Here is a 27,862-nt window from a genome sequence, read left to right on the forward strand (position 1 = left end):
TTGATTTTCAACATCAACTATCATTTATAAGAATCTGATGGTATAACAAAAACAGCTTATGATTAACCATCATCGTCACATACTGATCTCAAAAACTGCCGTATCAAAACTCAACAGCATATACACACAATGATTGCTAATACAACACCTTCAACTCAATATGAACTCCAGATAAACAATGCACACAAGACTGATATTCCGTGTTAACCTAAACAGACCAGGATAAGATTTGAAGACAATTACTTCCAAGGGAGTATACAAATTTCTTGGGAACAAATAAGGTATTGACTACAGTAAGACTGGACTAGACAATGAAATATATGACAATTACTCACCTTTGAGAAGAAACTCTGTACCATTCATTCAACTTGGCTATTGTTCATAATACACATCGTTTATGTGGTAAGAAAATCCCACACCTTTTCCTTAAAAGATTTTGGTTCATCTTCCTCTTCATCTTCTTGTTCTGTTACAACAATATCTTGAGAAATACCCCCCATATCATTATTTCCATCACTCTCTGCACAGAGCTCTCCTGTCTCAGACTGAAAACACAACACTTTTCAGAAGGAATCAAAAAAAGAGTTTAAAAAATTTCTTTGAAAAGCCCAATCACACTGAACAGATACATAGCATAAGTTCAAATAATGTGAGACGTCGTTCTACAAAAAGCTTACTGTCAAAAAGATATATTGGCAGAAGAACACTATTTTATGAAGCAAAACAAAACAATGAAATCAAATGCATTGGATCAGAAAATAGTCTCATGTTTGGTGTTAGGAGTGACAGCTCAAAAAGTAATGAGAAGGCATTTGTATTTTCTATAGATTATAAAACTTTTTTATGTGCCTTACTGTTAGGTAAATAGATTATACTTCAAATAGGTGTGCAATTGATGAAAAGGGCAAAAAAATTGCTCGGAAATGCTTATTTTTAGATTTCCGCATGAACCACATCTCAGAAAGCTCTCTCTGCTCACTCACCCAATTGCTTCTACCTAAAACAGTCTATAATACCCAACAACTGTGCTTTCAGGTTAAAACTTCTGCAATTAAAATGTACCATTTGTTCAGCCAAGAACAGAGAGAAAGCAACACAAAAAGTTTAGACTACCTGATGATATAGAGAATCATTATAATAAAATTTCCTATTTAAAAGTTAAAAACATACCAATATAACCTCAAGTGGAGAAGAAGTCTCTTTGTCAATTTCATTGACTGAAAGTACTCTTGTAAGCTCACATGAATAATCCTCCTGAAATTCCGCTCTGAATTCTTCTTGCAATGTTTGCTGTGATTTCTTCAGATTGTCCCCATTTTCATGAGAAAGCATGGTCTCTTTTTCCTCAGGTTCCTTGCTAACTTCCTTCAAACAATTTTCAGTAGAATTTGTAAAATTATTTTCTTCTCCATGGGAAATGCCCTTGTCTTTGCCCTCAGTCGATGATGTGCGTGTAGCAATCTTACTTGCCCTGCATTTATAAAACTAGATAAACATTATGAGGAATATGTATAAAACAGTAACAAGACCAAAAAAAACTAAATGAAAAAAATCCAGAAAAGCCACAAAACTCAGTCAACACACTTACATGGTAGAATCTCTAAAATTATACCGTTTCCCATTAGATCTGTCCAGTCCAGGACTACAGTTTGGAATTTCCCGTTGTTTTTTTCTTTGCTCTCCACTAGTAGGCTCAGATTGAATTTCAACATCCTCGGTATTTTTTTCAATTGTATCTTGTGAGATATACTCACGACGTCTCTTCCTTCCAAGATGCAAATCCTTTTTGCTATTATCAAGTGATTTTTCTCTTTCTTCATCAATATCCTGAGCAGAAACTGCATGTGCCTGGACTTCTTTTTCACTATTTAGCATAGCATGATTACCCTCTGCCAAGTTCACAGTAGTATTCTGTTGAAATTGGTTCACATTGTCTGATTCACTCTTTTCTCTTTCTGATGTGACTTCAAAAATCCTTTTAACTTCGTCTACAACAGTCCTCACTGATCGAGTTCTTTTGAAAACTCTAAGGCTACCTTTAGTATTCCCTTCATGTTTGTTAATGCCAGAACAGGATGGTTGAGATTCAGTTAGGTTAGCAACTGGTGTCAAGCACTGTTTCAGACCTGTCGGTGCAGGATCTGTCCCTCCTCCAGGGGACTTCTTAAAAATCCGTGAAGTACATTTCTGCAACCATGCCAAGGGGCTGGGAGTATCTGAAGCACTTGCAGTTGATCTGGTAAGATGCGTTTCAGAACAGAAACCATCTGCATTGAATGGTATGCCAGAAATACTCTGTCTACATGCTGCCTGAGAAATACCACCATCAAAATGTCCAGGGGAAATAACTTCATAGTCATTCACAATGGCCTGTGACGGTGGCTGCTCTGAAAGCTTCAAGCTGTCTTCTGTCATTTTGAGTTCATCTTTTAATTTCTTTAGTTGGTCAAGCTGTGCTTCAAATTCTTCTCTCTCTTTGTGCAGTGATTCTCGTAGTTCCTTAAGCTTCTCTCTTCGGATCTCCATTTCTTCAATATCCTTTTTCATCTCAGACCACTCTCTATCTATGTGCTCCCGGGTTCTAACAATTTCCTGCTTTTCTCTGTCAAGTCTCTGCCTTTCCAGTTTCATTTCTTGAGATTCTTTATTTGACAATTCCTTTTGAGCATTAATATACTGCATTTCTTTTTGTTTCTCTTTTCGAAACACTAAGTCTCTTACCTGGTAATTTCTCTCTAACTCCTCTTGTCTTTGTTCGATGCTCTTTTCCAGTTCACTTTTTTGCAACTCAATATCACGATACAGATCTGCTCGTTCCCTCAGAAAGTTAGCAAGCAACTCTGCTTCCTCTTGCTTCTTACTATTGGCAAAACTCTCTTTCTCGAGACAGAGAGCTTCTTCCTCATTTTTTATTTGCTCCCTTAACCTTCTCTTTTCTTGTTTCAATCTTTCTTCTTCATTTTTCAGCCATTTGGATATTCTCTTCTTCTCATCATCAACCTTCTCTAACTCCTTCCTCAGTTGCTCTGTTTTCTCATCAAGAATTTCCCACTCTCTTTCAAATTTTTCCTTCTCGACTGTCAACACTTCATCTTTCTTCGATAGTTCCTGTTCCTGTTGTCTGAAATTATCAATCTCCTCTTTTAATTTGATTTGTATGATCCGCAGATCATCCCTCTCTTTTTCTGTAAGCTCTAATCTCTCTTGTTCTTTACGGATCTGTTGTCTCTCTTCTTCCAATGCTGCCTTGGACTTTTCAAGAACTTGCTTTGAAATGCTCATTTCATCTCTTTCTATCTCTAGCTTTTTCAAGAGAGTCTCAATTTCTTTTTCCTTAATCTTGCGTGACTTCTCTCTTTCCTTCACATCCCTCAATCTTGCATCTAGTTCTTTACCCTTCTCTTTCAATTTTTCAGCTTTCTTCTCCACTTGTTGTTCTCTTTTGCTTATTTTTTCCTCTCTGCATTGAATTTCAAACTCCCTAACATCTGCTGCATTTCTCTTGTTTTCTAATTCATCATCTACTGCCTTGCGTTGCTGTTTCATTTCTTCTTCAAACAGAGACTTTCTTTCTTCAAGTGCAGCTTGGTGTTCATCAGTTAGCCTTTGAATCTCTTCCTGGAATTGACCAAAAAAGAATGTAAGTTTTAAGGCAGTACATGTTCTAAAGATGTGAAACACATAAGATTCAACATATAGCAGAGTGATAAACAAATGGCAAAAATCTACAGAAAAAGCATTTGAGAAAAACTACTATTCTCTTCCACACTATTCTAGGAATCTAGAAAAATTTCATGCAAAGGTTCTCAAGACACCAAAAAGTCCCCCTGAAACCAAAATTGATGAGTGGAACCAGATCAATGTCAAAGATGATTTGAGGAAGGAGAGACCATTCAAAAAGGTTAGGAAATCAAATTTAGCTAAGCATTCAAACTCTTCTAAACACCACAAAACCCACTAAAATAATCATATTCATGATTTGAAAAGGTCTAATGGCCTAAGCACATGTCAATCTTGGAAAACTGTCATCCACAAACATAAAGACTAGAACCTAGTGGGAGAAGATAATTAATGTATGGATTAGGTTGTTATAGTTAAATGAGTATGACTAGTAGTTTGTATTTGATATTCTTTCTTGGAGGTACATACCCCTTAGTTTGTACTTTCCTGGAGCTTCTATATATTGACATCTACTCTGCATTCCCAATCATCCTAATGAAGGACCATAAATTTTTATCTGAGACATCAATTTATCAAATTCCTTTATCTGTAAAAATATGTTTTCTATTAACTATGGAATATAGAAGCTTAGAATCTCTAATCATCAATGTGGCAGATCCAAAATATTGGATACTCAACTTTCTAACCACAAAATTTGGTAGAAGTCGCTACTCCAAATTTAAAAAATATTTTGAAAACAAACAACTTACTCGTTCTCTAGTTGCAAGCTTTTCTTGCAGTAAAAGTAGTTCTTGCTCTTTCTTATTAATAATAACTTCTTGTTTGACAAGAGCCTGCAAAGAACAGGAAAAATCATAAGCATCTAATTATCCTTTGAACTTTGCTTTATGAAAATGCTAAGCGAAAACAAACCTCCTGACAAGTTGTTAAATCAGCTAATCTGCCTCTCAAGTCAGCTTCCTTCTCTTTTAAGGTTGACTGCTCTTTCTCGATATTCCTTTTTAGGTCCTGCAATTCTTCCTCTATCTGTTTTGTGGCTTCGTTTCTTTCAATGACATACTCTTCCCTTTGGTTGAGGAGTCTCTGGCCATCCAGCAGCCTTTCTTGGCCTTCTTGAAGATTTTTCTCCCACTCTCGCAGGTTTTGCCTCTCAAAAAACAGCTCCTTCTCATGAGCTTCACGCCTTTACAAAAATAAAGGTCTGTGTCAACAATCATATTATAAAACAAATTCCAATGTAAAAGACCAGGTAAAAGACAAACAGACTTGATTTACTGTAAGTCAACCAAGAATGATTGCAGGTAGCTCAATGTGATTGGAAATTTTTTATATGACCCCAAGAGCTTCCTTTTAAATATACAAAATAAAAACTGTTGCACACCAAATATGAGATCTTAACAAACAAAATAGCATATTGAAAACAAAACAAAGGTTACTGCCCAACACAACATGGCATAGCATAAGAAGCTGAGGAATACATCAGACTTAGGCAAAAGTAGCCACAGATTCCTTGATAAGATATAAAATACTATAATTTATATGAGCGTGATCCCAAACAGACATGTGTAGAACAGATTCATAGCTCTGCCAAATATTAAAGAAAAAGTAATGATGACAACAATGTTACACATACTCAGACTTGAATGACTGACGCTGTCTTCGAAGTTCATCTTCACGAGCTTCAACATCTTGTAGCAATCTTTCTGCATCAGCACGCTTACGGTTGGCTTCTGCTTGCAAGGCTTCTCCTGCATGCAACCTTGATTCAGCTGTGAGAGACTTTTCTTCAGTAGAAGCCATCAACTCATGCGCTTTAGCCAGCTTAGTCTCAGATACAAACTTTATTTCAGCAGACTCAGCTCGCATTTCATGTAATGCTTTCTCAAGCTGCAGCCAGTGAACATATCAAATCCTAAGGTTACAAACAATCAAAAATCCAAACTACAAAATACACAAAGTCCTATTTAGTAGAGCCATGGATGATCAGAAACACCACAAACCCCATACCAAATATGGATTAAAAACCTCCCAGCTTGCTAAAGTAGTGGGAAATAAGAAGTTTATGAAGATTTAAGATGTAAAACATCAGCACACATCTGACAATGCTTTGATGAGTAAGCTTGATAAGGATTCATGGATATAAATAGTGCATGTAGCACATAGCATAGCATTTAGCTTAATTATATTTCTTCTGCTATTTATTTTCTCATGTAATTGCAAATAAACTTCAACTATTGCATATTCCACCTCACCCAGATAGTTATAGTCCTAGTTTTACACATCTTTCAAGTTAGTTTAGTTATCTCAACACTTGTCATGTTACATGACACCTCTGAGGATATTATTAGTTTGGATGTTTGATTAATGCCCATCTCTTTCAAAAGCTTTGTAACCATTATTTCATGATGCAGTTACTATTTGTAACCAGTTTTAGTAAGAATAGAACTAGTTAGAAATAGCAACTATATTGTGAAAATCAAGTTATAAAGTTTTTGGCGTATATATAGAATATCCAAACTAAGAACATGCTCACAGTGTCACTAACACGACAAGTATTGACATGACTCGACCACCCTGAAAGATGTCTCGGGACTATAACTACCTAGATGAGGTGGTAAATTCATTATTCCAATTTTATGTATGATTACATAACATAATTGAGACTATGGGATCTATAATTAACCCTGAGCACCATGCTATGTGCTAAATGTACAATGTATCCCCTATGAATCCCCATCAAAACTTTAAAACTATCCTCTTATATAAACCTTTTTTTCCCTGAGATGTGACAAGCTACATTTTATAGAAGGCATCCATTCCTTGAAAAGGATGAATAACTGCATAAGAAAGAAGCAAAAAAGATACAAAGTTTAAAACAAAATGGCAGACATAAAAAATCTTTTAGCTGAAGAGATGTCAAACTAACAATATATTTTTTGCATTAAATTTGATGAATAAAGCATGACTTTGAAGTGGCATGTTTCAAATCTAAAACAATGTATCACTGCAGCTAGTTGTATGGAATTAAAGAATATGTGATGTGATGGAGAAATCTACTGAGAGAAACTTGAAATAATAGAAACATGTGCTTACTTTAGTTGGAAAGTTGAAGAATATTGTGATAAATTACTGTATCAGAGGTATAAAAGACCACAAAAATAGAATATATTAAACCATGATAGTAACAATGATAGTATTATACTATTATGGGAGAAGGGCAACAGTGTGCTTGTGGAGAGAACCCAAATAATTGATTTGGCCTATATAGGTTACAGCTGTCTTTGTTAGAAGGACAGAGAAACTGGTAAAAGATATAAGACAAATGTGCATGTATTAAGGTGCACAGGACCATGAGTAGCTTCCTTTGTCTGCAAGCAGAATTGACAGCCTTAGTCAGATTTCCAGGTCTTGGTGAAAACCATTGATGCTAGACAAAGGAAGAATGCTGTACTCTTGCTCTTTCCCGCAATGGTCTTGGTTGAAGGTTTTTCAATAGCGATCAGTCACTAATATCAGTGACTGGTTGGCATTGGCATGTAAATTACATAACTATTTCCACTAGTTGTGTGCTGCAATAGTGGGTCAACATATTTGTATAGCGTATGCCCTGTCATTAATCTACAAAAGGTTCTGTATTTAGTTTTAGAGAATAATACAACAGATAAAATAGAGTTATGAAATAACCGGACACTAATTGTTATCCATGCAGTTTAGAAATGAATGCCCTCATTTGTCTCTGTTACTATCAAATAACTCAAATGACAAAAATGTTTGACTCCACAGACAATAATCAGTACACTTTTCTGAGGACTCTGCCTTTAACATCATCATCACCTACAGAAAATCTGCATATCTATAAGCAAAGGCAGAGAGAGGAAGTGAACTACTTTTAGGTTTCAACATGAAGCATATGCTAAAATTGTTGAGTGACCAGAATACATGATAAATGAATAACAAAAGGATCTGGTATAATAACTCAAGTGACAAAAATGTTTGATTCCATAGAGAAAATCAGTACACTTTTCTGAGGACTCTGCTTTCGACATCATCTTTGCTTACAGAAAATCTGCACATCTATAAGCAAAGGCAGAAGGAGTAAGTGAACTACTTTGAGGTTGCAATGTGAAGCATATGCTAAAATGTTGAGTGACCTAAATACATGATAAATTAATACAAAAGGATCTGATATAATAACCCTTGACTTAGGGTGTGTATGCTAAATTGTGAGTGAAAACCTTCATGAATGAACAATTAGCAGTCATTTACACCCAACCTGACAATAACTCGGAACCAACAAAGCTTGGTAACATCAAGTTGCACAGACTATCACACATGATAACACACACTTCTTGAAGAAACTGGCATAGAATAAACTTTAATTGTTTCATAATGGGAAAAAAAAATCTGTATAAGACAAGTTCAAAAAATATCTGAAAAATTCAAAAATGATAATAGTTAAAGTGTGATGGAAAAGTTATTTTTGCTTTATGAAATAGATCAACTAGTAGTGCCAAGAAATAGTGAACTGTAGTCTTACATCAGCTACACATTGTTTCTCAATGCCTAAAGCCTTTCTCAGACTTTCTTCTCGCTTGTCAGCCTCAGCTATAGCAGCTAAGTGAGCAGCTTGGTTACACTTAAAATTTCCTTCAGCTTCTCCTGCTGTTAGTTTCAACTGCTCATATTTAGATATCAATTCTTTGCGCTCTAACAATATAAGCCCCATGTTATATTGATAATCATATATCTGCACAACCAACACCAAGCCAGAAAGGAATTATTAAACACCAAATTTAGAAAGAATTCAAATACAGCATCACTTTTAATCACAGAAATTCAATAGTAGAGGCAAATGCCATTAATAGAACAGCTACAATGTAAACTACTAATGTTTAACAAAAGAAGGTGATTTTCTGCTGCATTATTCTTCTGTTACAGGGGAATCTAAAAACTTTTTAACATTCCAACCAAAAACTGGAAGCAAAGTTCAACTTTATTCAGCTGTCCTCGCAAGCAAAAATCTGTTCTACAATTTTGTTTATTGAATTCCTTGTTAATTACATAAAGCAAATCTATATGTTACTTTAACATACAAACTGCAACGGTACAAATACAAAGGTCCAAACTGCCAACCATTCATAATATTGTTACGGATAAAAATGAACAAAAGTAAACATGCACCAGAACCAAAACATGAACTCTTTTATTAATAATACGAGATGTACTCCCTTGGGATGTGATTTAGCTATAAGTCCAAGCACATACCACAATAACCCAAGTTCAAAATTTGGCAGGCATGACCCTTGTTATAATATGATGATTGTACTTAAGGTTCTTGTAGTTTTTGTTTACAGTTTCACAGTGTGTGTGTGTCAAGGTTACATTCTGTAGTATTCATAATTGTACTTAAGGTTCTTGTAGTTTTTGTCTATAGTTTCACAGTGTGTGTGTGTCAAGGTTACATTCTGTAGTATTCATAAAATCTTTTCCAGGCAAAAAGGCAAAACATAATAAGAACGTAAAAACATAGTCCAGTGGCAAACAATCTAGCAGTAAAATTGATTGCCCTGTACCAAACTCCACTAGTCATGCAATACAAAAGTGGCAAACAATCTAGTGGCAAGATAATTGCCACAAACGAAATTGCATCAGCCATGCAACCCACTTCAAAACAGCCACAATAATGTAGGTCCACCAGGACAAGGCTGGAAGCAAATGCGACCGGAATTTTGGCAGAAAATATACGCATCAAACATGGCTTCTATGCCAAATGCCTATGTTGCTGAATCATACAATTCCAGGTACAAAACGTACCAGAATTGGATTCTGAAACTAATTTCCTGTGTGTGCGTCCGAGGCTCATGTTCTTAGATGCCGAAATGTCTAGCAATTCTAGTTTGAACTTTTTGATATTAATAATATATTATTAAGACCTACAGTGCTGATTAGTTAACTCAGAACTAATCTGTCATGAGATTCTGGTTTGATCTTTTTGATATTGAAAACTGGATTTTAATTAGTATGCTATGTTTCAAAATTTGAAATTTGTAATGGTTTTGTTTAACATATGTATTGGTATATGACATTCTAAACTTAATTCTATATATATGTGTATGTACACACACACACACACACACACACACACACACACATATTTGTCGTACCATCATTTCATACCCAAGTACCCGTTCCCGTTCTCATAGAGACCCTGGACTCACCAAGACTTGGCGGGCCCAAGCCAGGTGACCCTAGGCAAGTCCCAAGGGCCCAGACTGGGACTCGTCCGAGTCTTGGGCAAGTCTTGGCGAGTCCAGGGACTCACAGATTTGGCCCAGACTCACCGAGTCTTTATGCCTGGACTCGGCTAGACAAAAAAAATTTAAATCTCAAAAAATGACAAAAACGACAAACAAAAAAATTGAAATTTCCCCGCACCTCTTCTATCATCAGGTTTTTCTCACATCTAACACCTTGTGTGGATCACTGAGGCTATGGATCCTGTCTTTAGTGACGAGGACCTTGATCGGGTCGACCAAGCAAATAGAGAGGCTGAGGTTGTAGCCATGGCAGAGGAGATTAAAGCACGAGCAAACACAGACAAAATTGATGTTGGTGAGGGTGGCATGGAGTTATGGACAGAAGCTATGGCTACTGAATCATATAGAACCTACCTTAAATGCCTTCGTAGCAAGGATGCAGGCTCCTTTGAGCCATAGACTTGTAGTTATTGTTTTGATATTTGTGTGGAACATTTGATGTCATGGGTTTTATATTCCATGAGATTTGTATACATTTGAAAATATTTATATATCTAAGTTTGCTATTTTCTTTAGCTACAATTTGTGTTTATACTTATGTGATTGATGTATACTTGTGCATGTAATCAAATTAGCTTCTATTTGATGATGTTATTGTGCCTTTAAGGTTGTAATGTCCCTTTTTGTAAAATGCTTAGTTTACCCTAAATTACAATTCCTAGCCATTAAGGGTGGGTTAGAGAGGGAATATCTTTGTCTCTTTAATAGGAAAACCCTGCAAACAGGTTAGGAAATGAATCTGACACACTAATTATGATAATAAAGAATGACTGACTTTGATTCATAAAGCAAGAAAGACTAACTATGATTCATAAAGTAAAGTAGAAAGACTATAAAATAAAGAAAGACCACTTGATGTAGAGTTCAAAATCATAAATCATAACTAAAGGAATCCCATCATAGCAAACTAGGATGGGTAAACTGATAGGGTGTCTTAACCATAGAAACCACAGTCGGGAAAAAAACGCGTTTTTTCCCGATTAATCGCGGATCGGATGGAATGCCGATGAATACCTCAAAATCGCGCAAAAAAATCGTTGACTTTTTTCAACGATTTTTAACGATTTTTTACCGATTAAATCGCGGAAAATCGCGCCGAAAATCGCGCCGAAAATCGACGAAAATCGCCAATAAAATGCCACGTAAAAAAAAACCCTAAACCGCGCGAAAATCGTCTGCTTTTTTTCTTTATAACTGTTTCGCGCTTCGGGTTTTCCATATCTCGCCCGATAACTTGCAGGCTGAGAGTGCGGTTTACGGTTTGCACGCTGAGAGTGCGATAACATTTAGTTTGCTCTCCTCGCTGGTGTTGCTACGCTAGTTCGCTCCAGTTCTTTCCGGCTCCTTCACCGAACTGGGCTACCTCTCCCCACCGCCATTCTTCACCTCGCTGGTGTTGCAACACTTCCAGGTATTTACGCTCAACATACATTCTGTGCAAAATGACCATTCTCCAGTCTGTGCAATATTTGTCATACTGTGAAATACTAGGAAGTTGGTAAATAACTTTTGATAAATTTTTTAATAAGAGATAACTTTGTTTGCAACGATGTTGCTGCACGATCAGGATCAGACAAATTCAAGGAAAGTATAGCATAGGGACTTTGTAAATAATATCCATGTAGAGCTATTCCAATCACGCATTCCATTTTCTTATTTCCCATTCAAGAATTTCCTTGAAATATGTAAACGCCAATACATTGCTTGATATGCAATTTTGAGGGGAAAAGAATCATTTTCAAGGGTAAAAGGAACACCAGAAAAGAAGAAAAGCATTTTGAACATCAGTATTCTTATATTATAATTTAACTGTGATTAGGACATTAGGCATTGGTAACCTTGCACTGATACTATCACTCCCAATAAAAATCAGGAGAATGTAAACACTGTCGAACAACGATAAGGAACTCAGAATGCATACAAAAACACAGGTTTATATTCCAAAATTACAAATGCACATTAATCATCAATTTGGAAATCTTAGTGCAGGAGTCACTGTCTCTGCTTGCATGATGTGGGAAAAAACTGTTGATTGAATAAAATCATAACCAAGATTATAAAATGCATATAAACAATAAAGAACTTATTTTCTCAGTATCAGTGAAAATTTTATCCAGGAAATTTAAATTTGCTATTTTAGAAAGTAGGATTAATATCTTCAAGTTAAAATCATTTCCCAATACACACTGTTTTATCTTAATCAACTATACATCAACCCTAAAGTTGCCTTTTAACAACTCAAAACAATGTCCTGAGAAGCACACCCATCCCTTTGCACTTCTGATTTGAGATAATTGCGATAACATAAAATCTCAAAGCAAAGCAATTATCACATCCTTTCAAAATCAAGCAGATACAATTTTCACGATTTAAGTACCCATGAAATTTGTATTCACAAATGATCCTTACAATATACCCATGTTTCATTCCTAAATACTAATCTATCTTTTTCCTTTTCACTCTTAATGTTGCACCCTCAATTCTTCACACATCTAAAGCATTTTCTACACATCAATAGCTATTAATTGTGTTTGAGCTTTTCTAATACTGTTAGTGGTTGAATTGTACTTACATTGTGTTTTATCCAATCTGCAGCAGAGGATACATATCAACTTGTCTTCTCCCTTTAATGAGTCCTCCATCCCGATGCTTGAGATAGCATATTGAACTTCCATTGTCAAGCCAAGTCCAAAATAAGCATTGTTTATGTCCTCTTGCTTATTCTAACATATGCTATATATTTTGAAATTGTACACTTCTTTTTTCATTTCCTTCCCAAGAAAAAATTGTATCCACTACTCTCACAAAACCAAATACCCTTCAATCTTATTCAATAATCAACATTACTGCCCTCTATCGATCCAATCAAAGAGAAAAGTAAGGATTCATTTTATTCAGGCATGTGAATTTATCCAAGAAGAGGAAAAAAACATACCTAAGATTTTAATTTCAATCTTTATAAAAACAAACACATTACAACTTTCAGATTACTCTTTTTGAGAGATCATAAATACTGCATGTACCTTTACACAATAAAAAGCCTAAGATTTTAATTTTCTTATTAAAAAAGTAATCCTTGCATCTCCCCCTTTCGATAACTTTTGGTAAATAACATTTGATAAATTTGTATCACTGGTCTTGCAATAGTCTGTAGCTTATGTAAAACAACCCCTTTTGTAATTTCAATCACTGTCAAACCCATAAAGCTTCTCTGTACTAACACCTTTTAGATCAGCGACTGAATCTTTTTGATCAGTTGCCTTGTGATTTTGAGTTGATATGATAGTACTCTTATGACAAGTGTTCTTGACTGTATTTCCTGCTATATCTTTGATAGTAAACTCCGATTGTCCTGCTCTGAGCCTCTGAGATTGTTTGTCTCCTAGGTCACTTGATATTTGTTAAATGCTTGTAGTATTATATCCATTGCCTAAATCATTTATTCAAAATATTGTTTGTCTCCTAGGTCCCTTGGTTGGTAACGTTACTAACTCAATTTCTGATTTAGGCAATAATAAAATCCGAGAAGGTATAGATGGCTTGAGAAATGAATTTTACCTTCCTCTACAATCCTAAAGCAGTTTGTACACTTGTGTACAACTGGGCTTTAATCTTAGTAGCTTTATCAGTGTTCTTCTTTAGATCAATTAAGGAAGAAAACAACAAGTGTTGACTCTGTTTTTGCTCTATGGAATACTCTGGGAAACTAACACCATTTTGCATTTGTCTTTTCTTAGGCTGAGATTGTAAACTTTTCTGTTGTAAGTTCAAATTTTAAATTGCCTTTGGGTTTTCTTCAAGGGACTCTTGAGCATATTTAGTATTTACTTATTGACTTAATCATTGAACTGGAGTCTATCTTATATATTTTGTTCTTACTTTATTCCTCTTCATAGTTTCTACTTGGTGGTAGTGATAACAGGGTGTCCAACTTTAACCCCCCGTGCTTTGGCCTTTCATCAGCATTTATGTGAATATTTCATCTCAACTTAAACACAATAAAATAGAAACTAAGTAGAAGCACTTGAGGTACCTGCAGGAGGAAAGGGCACTTTAACTTCACTAGATCCTATTTGTATCACTGGTCTTGGAATTAAAATGTCTTTTGCATACTGCTTCAAAAAATTTAAAAACTGAGTGTAATGTTTTTGCAGAACTAATTCTTGATCACCATGCCACGCCAAAAAGACTTTGCATGGACACATTGCACAGCAATTCCTGGTAGCACGAAGGTCAAGTGCAATTGGTGTCAAGATGAGATCGGTGGTGGAATTTATCGTTTCAAATGGCATTTGTCAAAAGAACGAGGAAATAACACCGAGATATGCAAAAAATGCCCTGCAGATGTCTCGTATCAGGCAAAGCAATCTCTTGAAGGGATTGCTGAGAATAAGGCCAAAAAGGCAAGAATTGGGGTTGAACTAGGTTCTTCTTCTACAAATCCTAGGATGCATGATTTGGGTGAGGATGGTGAAGATGGGAGTTTCAGGGAATCTGGGTCGACACATAATTCTATAGCACGTGGACCAAACACAGGTGGAGGAAACACTAATGCTTTCTTCCAACCTCGTACCACACCAGGATCACAAACCACTTTGGAGAGTACAGGATGGAGGAAAACTGTCACTGAACAAGCAAAGAAGGCAATTGCTAATTATTGGTACTCCTCTCACACAGCATTCCATGCTTCCAGAAATCCATATTGGCAACCCATGGTAGATGCTATTGCAGCTGTAGGTCCTGGGTTTCAAGCCCCATCTTGTGAATCATTGAGGGTTGGTATGCTGAAAGATGCAGTAGAGGATGTTCAAGATGTTGTTAAACAACATCGATTGCAGTGGGCTAGAACCGGTTGCAGCATCATGTCAGATGGTTGGACAGATAGAAGGAACCGAACTCTCATTAACTTCCTTGTCTCTTGTGAGATTGGCACTGTTTTTTTGAAATCTGTGGATGCATCTAATATGATGAAATCCACAAATGCATTGTTTGAGATGTATGACGTGGTAGTTACGGATGTAGGGCCACAAAATGTGGTTCAATTTATCACAGACAATGCTGCTGCTTGTGTTGCTGCAGGGAGACTTCTGACAGATAAATATCCTTCCATGTTTTTTACACCATGTGCAGCACATTGCCTTGATCTAACCCTAGAGGACATTGGCAAAATTGAATGGATTAAGGTTGCATTTCAGAAAACTCACAAGGTTACCAAATTTGTTTATAATCACACAAGGGTTTTGGCTATAATGCGCTCTTTCACAGGAGGCAAGGAGCTAGTTCGACCAGGAGTGACAAGATTTGCAACATATTTCCTTGCATTACAAACATTATGTGAACAAAAAGGTAATTTGAGGCGAATGTTTGTTTTAGCTGAGTGGATGGAGTCTGGTTTCACAAGTCAAGCAAATGGCATAGCAGTGGCAGAGTATATGTATTCTACCACATTTTGGGAATCTATTGAACAAATTGTAGAATTTTCAGAGCCTTTAGTAAAAGTCTTGAGACTAGTGGATGGAGATAAACCCCCCATGGGATATGTGTATGAGGCTATGGATAGGGCCAAGGAGGTGATAAGGAGTAAGATGGAAAATAACAGAGATAAGTATATGCCGTTGTGGGACATAATTGATAGGAGATGGGATGGACAAATGCACACTCCTCTCCATGCTGCAGGATATTTTCTCAATCCTCTGTTATTCTATAAGACTGACTTCCTGGAAATTGATGCTGAGATCAAACAAGGCTTCTTCAAGTGCATGGAAAAAATGTTTCCTGACTTGGAAAAATTTGATGCGGCTACGATAGAGCTGGAAATGTACAAGCATGCTAAGGGCTTTCTCTCTTCTAGGGCTGCTATACAAAGCAGAAAGACAATTCAACCAGGTAGACTCTATAAACTTTTGACAATCTCTTTATTTTGCCAACCATTAAGTTTGTTAAGATTATAACATACTCTTAGTCTTACAATATCATCTCCATATAATGTGTTTTTCAGCTGCATGGTGGGCTTCTTTTGGAGATGAAATACCAAATTTAAGGTGGATGGCGGTGCGTATTTTGAGCCAACCATGTAGCTCATCAGCTTGTGAGCGTAATTGGAGTGTGTTTGAACACATACATTCTAAGAAACGCAACCGCCTATCACAACAACGACTAAATGACTTGGTATTTGTTCATCACAACCTCCGCTTGAAGATAAGGAAAGCTCAAGGTGAGAATATTAATATATAGTTGCAGTTTTTTGACTTTTATTCACTATTCATTGGTTTTTCATTTGTAAGGGAAACACTAATTTCTACATGGGCAAAATCAGGAACTATTGAGGAATGCTTGCCAATTGACCTCGATGAGATATATCCAGAGTGCGAGTTGATTGCTGCTGATGATGATGATGATGATGATGATGATGATGTTGATGATGATTATGTTGTTGCTGATCGTCCGCTTGTGTCTGAAGATTTTGATATCATGAGGCAAGCCAACTTTCGTCCTGAATGGGTTGAAGGAATTAGGACAGGCTCTTACCCAGGAGCTTCATCATCAGGGCCTCCTGCTCTCTAGCATGTCATTGCCTACATTTGAGATTTTGGAATTTTGTACTTAGTTTACAGGTTGACTTTATTCAAAGTCACAAACTATATTGTAATTGACATTTTGACATCTATCACCATCTAGATATTATTTATGGTGTAGTATATTTTGTGGAACGTAATCAGTGATATGAATATAAACAACAAAAATCTATTTCCTGCAATTCATGTTTTCAAGTGTCTATTTTATTTGCCTACAATATCTCTATGCTATGGAAATACCCTAAAATATATAAAAAAAGTAGTTTTTGATTGTTTTTCTGCAATTTTTTACGTTTTTTTGTATATCCGATTTTTTCCCGATTTTTTCCCGATTTTTTGAAAAAATCTTATACTTTTGTTTTGCCGATTAATTCCCCAAACGATTATTGTTTCCTTGGTCTTAACAACCATTCTCTCTTAATAGAGCCACACTTGATAGGGTGTCTTACCAACTGTTCGCACTCAATCGAGCCACACTTGATAGGGTGTCTTATTAACTGTTCTCCCTCAATCAAGCCACACTTGATAGGGTGTCTTATTAACTGTTCTCCCTCAATCAAGCCACATTTGATAGGGTGCCTCATCAGCTGTTCTCCCTGTTGCAAGTGTTATTGACTGGGTGCCTTACCAGTATTCATAACCATGGCTGATTACACTAATCAGACATAATACGTATATATATGTCATGACCCTTCCTATCAACCACTTCTTACTCGTCTTTAAGCATGAAGGAAAACATAAATAAATAAACACCATTGATCAGAAAATCATCTCTGTTTTGAGACTTCACAAGTTTTGTCATGCCCTGATATGGAAAATGTCCCCTGCTAGGTATAGGTCTGTTTAACAATAATTAATCTATTTCAATACACTTATGACTTAAACTAAATTTATTAGGAGACAATTCTAGTCTTAGTTCTTTCTTAACATAAATCAAATCTGTGATGTTCCCTATTTGAAGCTGTCATAGTTCAAATAATTTATCAATCATTAATGAAGTCCTAAGGAAGAAGGAGATGATCATGTTGCCAAAGCGCTTAGATACCAAAAGACAATAGGCTCCCTCAAAGTTTACGGATGCAGGCCCTTACCCTATCTTGGAACCATGCCTACAAAGTTTGCGGGATGCTGATCCTTACCCTATCTTGGGAATCATCTTAGTGGCTGGATTTAGACTACCCCTCTTTGGAAACAATTCAGTCCCTTCTTCTAAGATACTGACAGTAGTAACAAGAATTAGAATATAAGTATACTAACTTCTCATGTATTATGAATATATATGAAATTAAGTATGACTGTCATACATATTGCAGTCCATATTACTATTAATATTATATTCTGCATAAGAACATTATCAGGATTCATATTTAAGCATACATATTAAGCACATCCCCATGCATACCGCCACTAAGAAGGATGTTACTGCCTCTAACTTGATATCAGTTCTGATCTGATCTAATCGATAGTGATTGTCAGTAATGCAACCCGGCCTTTTTTATGAGCACAGCCTATATCTAATAATTTCTGATCCCTTCGATGGTTGCAGATAATATACATTCCATTCTCCTTCAATGTATTTTTTGGATTAATGTTCTTCTTCTTCCTTTATATCCTTATTATTCCTTGGCGAAGGAGGATCCTTTGTGAGGAGACATGCCTCTCCTTTAATTGCTAATTAATCATTAATTTGTTTCTCTTGATTGCACCCCTCCATATCAAATTAACTTAAGTTGTTTATTATAGTTTGTTTTGTTATTATATAATTGCTAATCTATCCCTTCTTGATCACTGATTATGATGACCTGAAGAGTCTTCACACCAACTCGACCTCAACTCCACTACAGCCATCATCTATAGACAACTACAACCTACAGGTGTCCTTTCACGTGACTGGGCAGAGAGACAATCTCATGATAATGATATGTTAACACTCCAAACTTTATTTCATATAACAGAGAATGAGGATATGAGAATAGACAGCTCACTCTCCACTTGAGCCTGGTCTCATCGAGTATGGGTACTATAGGTTTCAAATTAAAATTGTGAAGTCCTACCAATAAAACAATTTTCTGAAAAACGATAATACTCAACTTTATTGGGACAGGTACAGATATGTTATTATTTGTTTTCTTCTTGTTTAAGAGTGATCAAGTGACTATTCCATATCCGGGCATGACAAAAATCGTGGAGTCTCATAACAAAGACGATTTTCTGATCAATGGTGTTTCTTTTATTTATTTATGTTTTCTTTCATGCTAAAAGACGGGTAAGAAGTGGTTGATAGGAAGGGTCATGACAATATATAAAACATCATATTAACCATGGTCCATAATAGATCACACAGTATGAGTCAGAAATGAGCAGATTGGAATATACATGAAGTGAAATGATCATAACAACGATCTGCTATCAATAATAGCATGCAGAAAATATTATCAGATATATGCACAGAACTTCATACAATAATATTGTCTTATCTTAACAATAGTTGCAGATTCGATCTCTTTATTATGTTCACCTCTTCCAACATTGTTCGATGCCTTTCCTTTGAGTGGTTGTTATGTTGTATATGATAAACTTATAAGGCATTGAGAGAGGGGGGTATCAGTGCAAGCAAAAACAATATGAATCTGATCACCAACTTAAACAACTTAAAACTTAACAAGCATAAGAAGAATATCACCACATAAGCTAATGCCCAATAAAACAAATTCCACATAACACAAGATATTTATACGTGGAAACCCAAAAGGGAAAAACCACGGTGGGAGTTAATACCCACAAGATTCACTATCTGTAGAATAGAAATCTTGACCGGTTAAGGTCTTACAAACATGCCCTGTTAGAAGAAGGCCCTGTTAGGAGTCACCCGGTTAAGAGATTTAAATGATTAGCCCTGTTAGGAGCTTTGATATGTTAGGGTCAACCTCGCAAGAGGATTTAACACTGTGATATAGAGCTACCTTGTTAGGGGATTTACAATGTAAGGCCTGTTAGGACCTACCCAATTAGGGGATTTTACTGCTGTAACTGTTAGGATAACAACATTTCAAATGATCTTCATGTAACACCTCTATGTTTGATAAGATCCGTTTCAGATCCTCAAAACTTCAATAACACATCAATACAGAGCTTCACTAATCACCGCACACTCACAATCTCAATATTCGCCTTCGATCTTATTTCTATCTCATAACTCATCACATTTTTTATAGACATCAACTTAGTCAGCTACAACCTTGGAACAATTTCCTAGGTTCAATGAATCTAGACAAAATAACTTTGCACGCCGAACTTATGTCGACCACCGACATAACAAATCAAAACCTATGCCGTTTTACCGATTTAAGTGACTTTATCACTACCGGTTAAGTGTTCATCAGAATGTCTGCTCTGTACATCAAATCTCGCTTGTCCGGTTGAATCTGCCAATGCGGTCATGAACATAGCTCCAAATACCTGTCTCCATCACTCCTATAAAACCGCATCATTCAACTCTTCATCAATCGCCTGTACCAGTTGCATGAATGCAACTATGTCTTTGTTTATCGGTTAAGAACCTATTTGCCGGTTCATTGGTAAATTGTCATCTGTACCGGTTATACCTTACCGGTTGGCTTCCAAGACTTAGATGACCACAAAAATATTGTTGCCATCAATGACAACACAAGACTTAGTCATCAAACATGAATCTCAATCTCTTCATCACATTCACCAATCAATCATTTACCGGTTGCATTTCACAACAGTCTTTACCGGTTCAGTCAAATGCCAACAGTATATAAACCCTCAATTTGCAAGGGAAGTTATGTCTTTCCAAAAGGTCACTATCCTTGCAAAGGTGGTGACTCCTCATATCATTTCTTTTGCCTTTACTAATTAATCTGCTGCTGATTATCACACCTAATGAAGGATTATTAATAGTACTTGTTAATGTAAACACAATTCTTATCGTTTCCTTAATCCATTTGCTAACATGCTAATGCTGCATTGACGTATAATAAGATCTCTGCCTGGATTGGTATCACTGCTCTGCAATAACTAAATGCGCCTTTTGTATTGTGCTTGTTGTTATCATCCTATGCATGGGCCTTATATATGCCTTTGTTTGAGTATGGAGACGGCCCATAACTTCATAACAGTTCTGATCTGATCTGATCGATGGTGTTCTCACTGGATGCTTTGATTCCTTTCCTTTATATCTCTCCATGAGAGGGAGGGGTCACACCTCTTCATCATGTATGCCTTTTGGCAAGAGACACACCATTTCATCATTAGCACCCTTTGAAAGAGTGCAACTCTTTAATTATTTCTGCCCTTTGAAAGAGACACAACTTTTCACAATCAGATCTGCACCTCTGATTACCCCCCAAATTATCCCCCCTCAAATGAGGTACACTTCTCCATTTTATATTTCATGTTTGAGGGAGTCACAACTTTTCATTCCATGTCTTTTGATCATTCATTACTTAATTAAATTTTAATTATATTTAATTATATTCTTTTATATTTTTATTTTTATTCTATTTTTGTTCTTGTGAATTTTAATTTTATTACTATTATTATTTGCCAATAAAATTCTATTTCAAGGTGGGGACATTACAAAGTTTTATTAAATAAAGGGTTCATGAAACAAGTTTTAAATCCTTAAAAAATAAAAATCCTTAAATTTCTTGGTTTTTTCACTTTGCTGAGTCCTGCCAAGTCTGCACCGAGTTTTTTTTGCCGAGCCCCGAGTCCAAGTCCCGTTTCTATGCGTTATTGTACCCAATTCAGCAACTTAGCCAAATGCTATTCTAAGCTTGATAGTCCATTCCCAATGTATCAAGTAAGATGACAGCTAGTTTTAACCACTTGGACAAAGAAGTAAAAATATAATGTCAATAAATAGAGAACAAAAGTTGACAATAGTTTGAAATCAAAAGAAAGCGGAAATGTAAAAACCCTGTGATCCAAAGTGTTAAACAGACCACTCTAGAAACAGTATGGCAAGAAAAAGATCATCCAGAATTAAAATAGATAATGACATGCCTGAAAGATGCTACTGGTAGATAGTAGGATCAGTGTTTGTAGCCTAATAAAATGATTCTAATTTAACTAGAGTAAAACTCATAGTATGTGGGAAAGACATTCCTTTTTCAATTAAATAAGGCTCAATTGTATCTCCTTAATGTGTATGCCTTAAATTTGAGAAGCAACATCAAATATATCACTTGCCTGTTACAAATTTTATGACTAATGACTGCTGAAAAGAATCCTCAAGACCATTACATTTGCTCACATAAAAAGAGACATGACCTAATTATGACATCATCATTTTAATGCTATAAATTCCAAAAAAATTAGTGTGTTTTTGTCCTATCAAATAGTGGCAATCATAGGCCAACCCTATAAATAACTTGATTAAACAATTTATTGCTCGGAACATGGTGTATGTCTTTGGCCTATCAAAGTTGGGGTGCCAATGGTTAAGCAGTAAGCCTATGGATAAATTGTTTAAATAATGTAATTAGGCTTAACAAAGCCTTCTTCAGCAGAGAACCTATAGTTAATACTGAGTTCTAATTAATGTAATCAATGCCTCTTTTAGGCCTATAAGTGCTGCTTTTATCTTGTTTATTCATACTAGCATCAAAGGTCTCTTCATCATTTTTGACATTCATATTCCCCTCTTAACCTTAAAATTACCTAACTTACAAACTGAGGAGCCTGAAGATGACCAGATGAAGCATATTTACGAAAATATTAGGCCTTTTAGGCACAGCATTATGTTCTTCCTCATGTACATTTCTCACAGAACACTACCAGTGTTCCTGTTGCTGAAAGTGTGCTCTTATAAAATACTTTTGCTATAATTTGTCCTTGCCCTCCTGTCCTGTGCCTCTCTCAAAAACACCTTAACTGTTTCGTTTTATCCTTGTTTGGCCCTAGGAAGCCAAATTCCTTCCCTCCCTGGAGCCTTCACTACTAAAGTTTGTTTCTCAAGAACAAAATCAACTAGCCAACTAATACAACTTTAACCTTTCCCTTATTTTGGTCTGCTACACCTCTGTAAAATCCAGTAAATATTTTTTCTGTAGCTTCCTCTTCTGATCAAAGGCCATAAAGATCAGAACTAAGAGAAATGTTGGCATTCTGCTAATTTGGGAGACAATTTAACTAGATTTGAAAAATAAGAGGTAGAATTAGTCATTCCTATGAAGAGTCCTAGTTACTAGAACCTAAATTTGGCAAAAAAATCAGCATTTGTACAGATTGTGAAAAAAACCCATATGAAATGAAAGATTGTGCTTAAATAGAAGATAGATGGAGCTACTGCATTTGAGAAATGATGCACTACTACTAATGCAAAATTATACAAAATGGCTAAAAAGTTATTTGAAAATTGAAGTCCAAAGTTGGTAATATCTAGGAAACGGAATCAACATATGATAGGGGAAAAGAATCCCATGAGTTTGAGCTGATGGTTTGCAGAGAAACTGGAATTAGGGGATGTTGGATATTTAAGAAATAGAATTTACAAATCGTTTAAAAACTCAAATGAGTCCAAGAATTTTTTAGTAATGATAACAGGGGGCAAATTAAATGAGTATGTACATATATGCATACAATTAACTCCCTGGTACCCCACTTTATTCAAGTCAGGGTAAGAAAAGTAGATGGAAAATAAGTAAAATGGCACCCGCATCTCCCCAATAGTTTTCAAATTAATTTTGATGAAGCCTCCAGAGGCAACCATGGTATGCCAGGGAAGACTATTTATTATTTATTGATGAAGCCTCACTTCAGTTCTTATTTGAAGAGGTATTAATAATAAAACAATAGTGATGGGACTCTATTGAGATTGTTGAATCATTAAAGACTTAAATCTGCCTAGAAAAGAAAGTTATCATGGTTGACAGCGATTTACAGCTGAACATTGATGGCATTGCCAAAGGAGGTATTACAAGCAAGAAGATTAAAATCATTATAAGGCCTAAGCTTTAATTCCAAGTATCTGATAAGCTTCATTTGCTACTCTAGGGACACAAATAAGGCAGGGGATTTTCAGTTAACAAATCACTGACACAGGACCCCTTGAGTACATTCTTATGCATCAGGTTGGAAGCAAGGAGCAACCTAAAAGACCTCACAGCCAAGTTCTTAAGGAACTGAGTACCAGTGACAATAAAGGTGACCCTACAAGAAAGATCTAGTGACAAGAAATTGAACATTATTCTCTAAGATTATGGGTGTCAAAATATGTCACATTAAACTCTTCAAGTGATGCCATCTGTTCTAGTGAAGTTGTGGGACTCTACAATAGCAATCTCTAATAATTATTAATTACCGATATACTATGATTATCTCTCCCCTTATCCAATTTTCACATTCAATAGTATGCTTAGCATCATCTATGAGTTGCTCATCTGGTACAGAAGAATGGCACAGATGAGGAAGTCAGTATCAGGCAACAGACACATGACAGAGAATAAATGATGGCTATGTGGGACCCCTGTAACTGCTCACATCCTAAGAATCATATTCTGATTTCCACAAGGATGCAGATGACAGCTTAAGCATGATATAATGCTTCCTGAGTCAGAGGAACTGAAAGCATCCCTGGAGTTGACAGAATACATTCCTCATAAAGGAAAACTTCATATGAATCTGTCTTACTTTGCTGCAAAGAAGGGCTGTTATCATGGATTCTGAATAGCCTATAGGAAGAGAGGACATACCATCGAAGAAAGATTATAAGAAGCTGAAAGGTAAGGCCATTGAGGTTGAAATGCCAGAGAAAAACTTAATAAAAAAGAAATCCCTGCTATACAGCAGTGCCAGCATTCTAATATGATTAATTTGAAACTGGGAGAGGGTTCTATGTGGAGCAATTTAGCCGTGTGAAGCCTGAAACATTGCAGTAGATGATGCCCAAATTCTCCTTGATCCTTAGCCCTTGGCCTCTCCCTGTTTTGCATCAGTCAGTCTTTCTATGAGATAAGCAGTCAAAATTTTAAATAAGACATCAGGTCATCCAATTGACCAGCTCAGAAAGATAAGATTCAAGAAGGAAGAAATTGGATAAAAAGGAGAATGTAAAATTTCTTATGAAGATTTTAAACAGAATTCTGCTGCCCAGTGAAGAATCGATAGAGAGGTAGAACTTGTCTGAGGATGACAAGGATATGATTTGGATCATTTTTAAAGATAGAACATGTTAGAATTGGAAACAAGAACAGAGACTTGTGCATGCAGGAATGGGTGGGTCAGCAGGAGAGCAGGTTGGGCAATAAGACCTGTCATCTAATTCAGATATGATACCATGCAGCAACAATGAGGATAAAATGTCACTGGTGGAGCAGGGATGGAATGATTGTGTTAAATCAACAGAAGAATGGTTGTGATAATAAGTCTTAATTAGTGATTTTACTAAATTACCAAGTTTGCCCCTTCCGGCCCTTAGACCTAGGTCGGACGTGTCCAAGGACAGGTTCCCCAAGGATCTCCCCAAGAAGAGACCAAATGACTAAATAAAAAAAAAGCACCATCCTATGGATGGAGTAATAATTAGTAAATACCTCTGACGGTTCTTTAGTCTATAAAGGTTGAATGCAAAAATAACTACAAAAGAATCAATGTGGCTTAAATAGGAGGCTTAGTTTTGCAAGCCTGCAGAGATACAACTGTTTGTTCATGTATATACTGAAGATTTATTAGTTTCAAAGCTCATAAGGTACTAATAGCTGGTAATGTTTTGGTGGAAGATGTTCTGATGCTGCTTTTTGATATGGAACTTATTTGTAGTAATTGAAAGGCTATATTTAGTGTTTACTATTTCCTGCACTTGTGTTCATGGGTGCAGCAGCTATTTTTTATTTTAGGGGTAGGGAACCCACTACTAGCACCTACTCTACCCCCAAAAAAAATAAATCAAACTAGTCCAAGGGCTTGCAGTGTTAATAGAAACGGGTAGCCTTATTAAAAATGCAACACAAATTGAAATTCTTTCTAAAATCTCCTACGATATGATGTCTCGCAACTTTGGTACATATGTGATTAAATCGAGGTGTAACAAAAAACATGTATGTGGAATGTGCTTATATAGGAGATACTTGGGGCTGCCTGGTATTTGAGAAGTCAAAAGAATAATGTTACAACTATGGTTGCTCTTCCATGAAGCTGCCCAGTATTTGAAAAGGATAGTGTTCCCCCTACTGCAAAACCATGGTAAATGGTCGAAAAGCATTCTATGGATTGGAGCCAAATGTTAGTGGATACTTGGGAAATCGGATTGAGATATATCTTTTTAGAAATAAACTTAGGACAATGAATTGCAGTAGAATGGTAATGGTGGTTCTGTGCAAAGAGGTTGCTGCATAACCATTTTGGGCTATATTCAAGCAAGACTGAAGTATTGTTCAAGCTTGGTATAAATAAATTAAAAATCAAATTAGCCCGAACACATGCAATGGCAGCACTAATAAGATTGAAACTGAGGTTAAAATTTCCCTCGCTACAAAAAATAATGCTGCTGAACAATTTTGGGCTATATTCAAGCAAGACTGAAGTGCTGTTCAGGCTTGGTATAAATAAATAATAAATCAAATTGGTCTGAACTCTTGTAATGGCAGCCACTAATAAGATTGGAACTGAGATTAAAATTTCCCTCGCTACAATAAGGAGGTTGTTTTGTAAAAATTATAAAATTCAAGCATGACCCGAGAGAGCCCTTCGCTTACCAGCACTAATAAAAGCATAATCGATGCTCAAATACCTAGCGGAATAGCGTGGCCCATAATTCTAAGGAACGGGTAGTTAAGTTTTGATGTAACAATTACGGGTTGAATATGACCCGAATGAGCTCTTATCATGCTAGCTCACTAAAAGCATAATCCACATCCGAATCCTCACAATAAGGTAGCCCTATAAGGCATAGAGTTGGTGGTACTCTGGTGTACCAACTATGGTGTACATTCGAAACTGACCCAAGTGCATAGGGAACAACTCTAGTGAGGTTATAGTGTAACAATTATAGGTTTTCACTCAAACACAACCCAAGAACAGTTGAGCTTTACAATAATCTCACCAAACGTTTATCGACTAAAAAGTAAAATAAAATTACAGAATTAAAAATAGATCCATGAAATCTACAGCTGGGAGCTGAAGAGTCACTCACTTACCTCAGTTTCCAACTTGGTGATGTGGGCAATTAAGGCGGCCTTGTCCTTCTTCTGCAAGGTCTCTTCATCCAAACCCACTTTTTTCAGGCGCCTCCACATTTCATTCTCGTTCACAGGGCTCGCTCTTCCGTTAGGAGGAGAGCGAGCTTCAACAACAGAACCCCCCTTGTTATTCTCTTTTCCGTCTGTTGACGGAGAAACAGGAGGTGCCAGCCACCTCTTTTGCTGCGGGCTTAACATATTCAAACCTCAAAATCTCTGGCTCAGGAAATCTATCTCAACAAACCCTTACGGCAATTTCAGCAGTACTCACACAACATGGGTCATAAGGCCCGATTTCTGTCAATTCACGAGGAACCTTTTGAATTCTGAACAGGTGGCCTTAGCTGATCAAGGTGAGCAAACAAAAATGAAAAAATCTGTCCTCAAAACGCAAAATCGGCTGCTAATGGTGTAACTGCAAATTGCATGCTGCGAGCGTACTGTGGCGTAGCTATCGGACTTTCTATAACTAAAGAGAAAATAAATCTACTCCTCGCGTGGCAGGCTCCTGATCTCCATTTGCGCTTTCATTTTGATTTTCCCGCTGGTCAAATGTCCGTCAATGACCGTGAATCTTAGAGCTTATAAGTATTTTTTATAATATCTGGTTTTAAGTGACGGGAATACTTGAATGCTTGTAGAGAAGTACTATCGACACTTTATAAATTTCTTGCGTAGTTTATGCAAATTTCGGCGTGCAAAAAGCAACTTTTAGATGGTGTGATGTTAACCATTCATTCAAATGGCACTTTTCCCTTTTTAATATTAGTTTCTTCGCCAGTCATTTATTGTTGATGCTAATTTTTAATTTGTAACAGGCAAATTAATGTGTGTATGTGTCAACAAATCAAATATAGGATTTTTTAACTTCAAAATAAATATTTCTTTATTATTTAAGTTAAGATGTAAATTTTTATTTAAAAATATTTTTAAAATGTATTATTTGCAATATGATTGCTTGTGAAGTTTTTTTGAAGTAGTTATACAATCATATAAATCGTCAACTATACATTTGTAAAGAAACATACAAGGGATGTGCCTCTATATCGATTTAAATGGCTCCATAGCTAGTTGTGTGAAGTTT

The 27,862-nt window shown here is 36.2% G+C and overlaps 2 protein-coding genes across 3 annotated transcripts; one reads left to right on the forward strand and one right to left on the reverse strand.

The window, feature by feature from the left end:
* Positions 1-27,427, reverse strand: LOC131050362 (protein CROWDED NUCLEI 4). Of its 2 annotated transcripts, XR_009106930.2 has the most exons (9): positions 26,737-27,427; positions 8,219-8,428; positions 5,315-5,568; positions 4,594-4,864; positions 4,431-4,514; positions 1,589-3,618; positions 1,171-1,471; positions 336-545; positions 1-208 (listed from the first exon to the last, which is right to left on the reverse strand). XR_009106930.2 is itself a non-coding variant. In XM_057984523.2 (8 exons), the coding sequence occupies exons 1-8, from the start codon at positions 26,974-26,976 to the stop codon at positions 396-398; spliced, it is 3,540 nt and encodes a 1,179-aa protein (XP_057840506.2). In that variant the 5' UTR covers positions 26,977-27,426; the 3' UTR covers positions 1-395. The 2 variants fall into 2 exon arrangements, 1 of the variants encoding a protein (XP_057840506.2); XM_057984523.2 differs by having other exon boundaries at positions 1-545; positions 26,737-27,426.
* On the forward strand, positions 15,376-16,849 carry LOC131031218 (uncharacterized). Its single transcript, XM_057962267.2, has 3 exons — positions 15,376-15,884; positions 15,997-16,212; positions 16,315-16,849. The coding sequence occupies exons 1-3, from the start codon at positions 15,380-15,382 to the stop codon at positions 16,560-16,562; spliced, it is 969 nt and encodes a 322-aa protein (XP_057818250.2). The 5' UTR covers positions 15,376-15,379; the 3' UTR covers positions 16,563-16,849.
* Positions 27,428-27,862: the final 435 nt, after the last annotated feature.

Source organism: Cryptomeria japonica, chromosome 5 (genome assembly GCF_030272615.1).
Source record: "Cryptomeria japonica chromosome 5, Sugi_1.0, whole genome shotgun sequence".
NCBI lineage: Eukaryota > Viridiplantae > Streptophyta > Pinopsida > Cupressales > Cupressaceae > Cryptomeria > Cryptomeria japonica.

Excerpts from the sequence above, each read along its gene's own strand:
- LOC131031218 (XM_057962267.2), top strand. The coding sequence starts at position 15,380 with ATGGAGTCTGGTTTCACAAGTCAAGCAAATGGCATAGCAGTGGCAGAG. Across the intron at positions 15,885-15,996 it reads CAGAAAGACAATTCAACCAG|CTGCATGGTGGGCTTCTTTT; the intron begins GTAGACTCTATA and ends TGTGTTTTTCAG. Across the intron at positions 16,213-16,314 it reads GAAGATAAGGAAAGCTCAAG|GAACTATTGAGGAATGCTTG; the intron begins GTGAGAATATTA and ends GGGCAAAATCAG.
- LOC131050362 (XM_057984523.2), bottom strand. The coding sequence starts at position 26,976 with ATGTTAAGCCCGCAGCAAAAGAGGTGGCTGGCACCTCCTGTTTCTCCG. Across the intron at positions 8,429-26,736 it reads TCACCAAGTTGGAAACTGAG|ATATATGATTATCAATATAA; the intron begins GTAAGTGAGTGA and ends TTGGTTGTGCAG. Across the intron at positions 546-1,170 it reads CTCCACTTGAGGTTATATTG|TCTGAGACAGGAGAGCTCTG; the intron begins GTATGTTTTTAA and ends TTGTGTTTTCAG.